This window comes from Rhea americana, unplaced genomic scaffold (genome assembly GCF_003343005.1).
Source record: "Rhea americana isolate MKP2758 unplaced genomic scaffold, rheAme1 scaffold_162, whole genome shotgun sequence".
In the NCBI taxonomy this organism is placed as follows: domain Eukaryota; kingdom Metazoa; phylum Chordata; class Aves; order Rheiformes; family Rheidae; genus Rhea; species Rhea americana.
In genome coordinates, this window is record NW_028185728.1 from 1,648,931 (window position 1) to 1,650,929 (window position 1,999).

General features: G+C 73.3%; 1 protein-coding gene across 1 annotated transcript in view; it reads right to left on the reverse strand.

The window, feature by feature from the left end:
• Positions 1–225: 225 nt before the first annotated feature.
• HMGCS2 (3-hydroxy-3-methylglutaryl-CoA synthase 2) overlaps positions 226–1,999 on the reverse strand; it is a 5,202-nt gene continuing 3,428 nt past the window's right edge. The window contains exons 2-6 of the mRNA XM_085300295.1: positions 1,532–1,971; positions 1,092–1,217; positions 801–965; positions 540–708; positions 226–400 (exon numbers count right to left, since the gene is read on the reverse strand). Coding sequence (XP_085156421.1) covers positions 226–400; positions 540–708; positions 801–965; positions 1,092–1,217; positions 1,532–1,971 — 1,075 coding nt within the window. The remainder of the gene's footprint in view (positions 401–539; positions 709–800; positions 966–1,091; positions 1,218–1,531; positions 1,972–1,999) is intronic.

A 1,999-nucleotide genomic window follows, 5' to 3' on the forward strand; every position in this document is an offset into this window, starting at 1 on the left:
GCTGAGCCCCTCTGCGGCAGCCGGGAGCCTCTGCTGCCCCTGCGCGGGATTCGGGGCCGGGGCGCAGGGCGAGACGGGGCCTCCGCGGCCGCCCGGGCGCGACGAGCGGGGCCCGCGGCTAGGTGCAGCGAAAGCGCCGGGTCTCTGCCGCAGCGGCTCTGCTCCCCGGGGCCCCTCGGGGTGCCCTCCCCACGCGCCAGCCAGGCTGCCCAGCCTTCGGGGCACTCACTGTGCCAGCAGAGAGGCCAGGCAGCCGTACATGGACGGCGTGTACATGTTGCCGTTGCGGGAGGACAGGAGCAGCGAGGGCTTGGTCTTCTGGTCGAAGATCTCCTGGCTGGCCGCCTGAAAYGCTTTCTCCACCTCCTTGCTGGCGTAGGTGTCCTCCAGCTTCATGCCGCTGCCCGGAGAGAGGCCGGCTCAAACCCCGCAAGGGCCGGACCCGTGGCGAGCGGCGCCGTCCTCAGCCCCGCGGCTTCCCGGGGAGCCTCCCCGCCGGGGCCGGGGCCGGGGCAGGCGCCGGCGCCCCACGCACCCACCGGAAAGGCTGCAGCCCCTTGTAGCGGCCGGCGGCCGTGTCGGGCTCGGGGTCGGTGAGGAAGTCGTTCAGCAGCAGCCGCCCCACCGACTTCTGCACCAGCTTGCAGAACGGCGTGTGGAAGATGACGAACTCGAAGTCGTCGAGGGTGAAGGGCCGGCAGTCGCCGGCTGGAAGGCAGAGCGGGGGGCCGTGAGCGGGGCGCCGTGAGCGGGGCGCCAGGCGGCAGGGCGAGCGGGCTGTGCCGCCAGCGCCGCCTTACCCTGCTGCCGCTGGCCCTCGGCCTTGCGGCGGTACGCGGCGTAGCAGCGGTCCAGCGCCCGCAGGTAGCACTGGATGGAGAGGGGCCCGTCCACCACCGGGTACTCGGAGGCCAGGTCCGGCTTGTAGAAGTCGTAGGCGTGCTCCATGTGGGTCCCCCGCAGGCCTGGGGGGGCACAGGCAGCAGCCGTGGGTCAGCGCGGGTCGTGGCCTCGCCGGGAGCCAGCGGGACCCCAGGGCACCTGGTCGCTCCCCAGCCCCGGGGGGGGTCTCGCGAGGCCGCGGCACCCACCTCTCTCCAGCGTGAGGGGGGCGTTGGGTCCCACCAGCATGGCGATGGCGCCGGCACCCCCCGTGGGGCGGGCGTTCCCCGTGGCGTAGACGGCGATGTCCCCGCACACCACTATGGCGTAGCGGCCTAGGAGAGGGCACAGGGGCTGTCAGTCCCACGCCGCCGGCGGGGCAGGACGCGAGAGGGAGGTAGAGCTACAGCCCAGCGCACCAGCATCACCCCCATCTCTGGGGCGCCATGGCCACCAGGGGCAAGAAACGGGGACCGCCGGGCATGACGGAGAGCCCGGAGGGGCGCCGGGGTTTGCAGGAGCGTCTCCGGGTTTCAGGCAACCTCCTGCCCCCTTCAACATCCCACGGCGCGTGCACACGAGCTGGCCGCAGGAGCCCGGGGCGCCCCAGCGGGGTCCCCGCCACGGGGGCCGCCAGCCGCCGACCCACCGTCCCAGGCGCTGGACTCGACCCAGTCGGCTGCGTTGAAGAGCGAGGCCGTGCCGCCGTAGCAGGCGTTGGTGGTGTCGATGCCCTCCACGTCGCTGTTGCCCGAGTCGCGGAAGAGCTGCATGAGGACGGTCTTGACGGCCTTGGACTTGTCGATGACGGTCTCGGTGCCCACCTCGAGGCGGCCGATGGCGTCCCAGGAGAGGCGCGCGCGCTCCACCAGCCGCTGCACCACCGTCAGGCACAGCGAGTTGATGTCCTCGTGGGCGGCGCAGAAGCCCATCTGCTGCTGGCCCAGGCCCCGCGTGTACTTGCCGGCCTCCACGCCGTCGAARCGCTCCAGCTCCGCCTGCTCCACGTACTGCGCGGGGAAGTACACCTCCAGCGCCAGGACGCCCACGTCCTTGGGCCAGGCGCCCGAGCCGGCCGCCCCGGAGAGGCTGCGGGGCAGAGGGAGCGGGGACCATC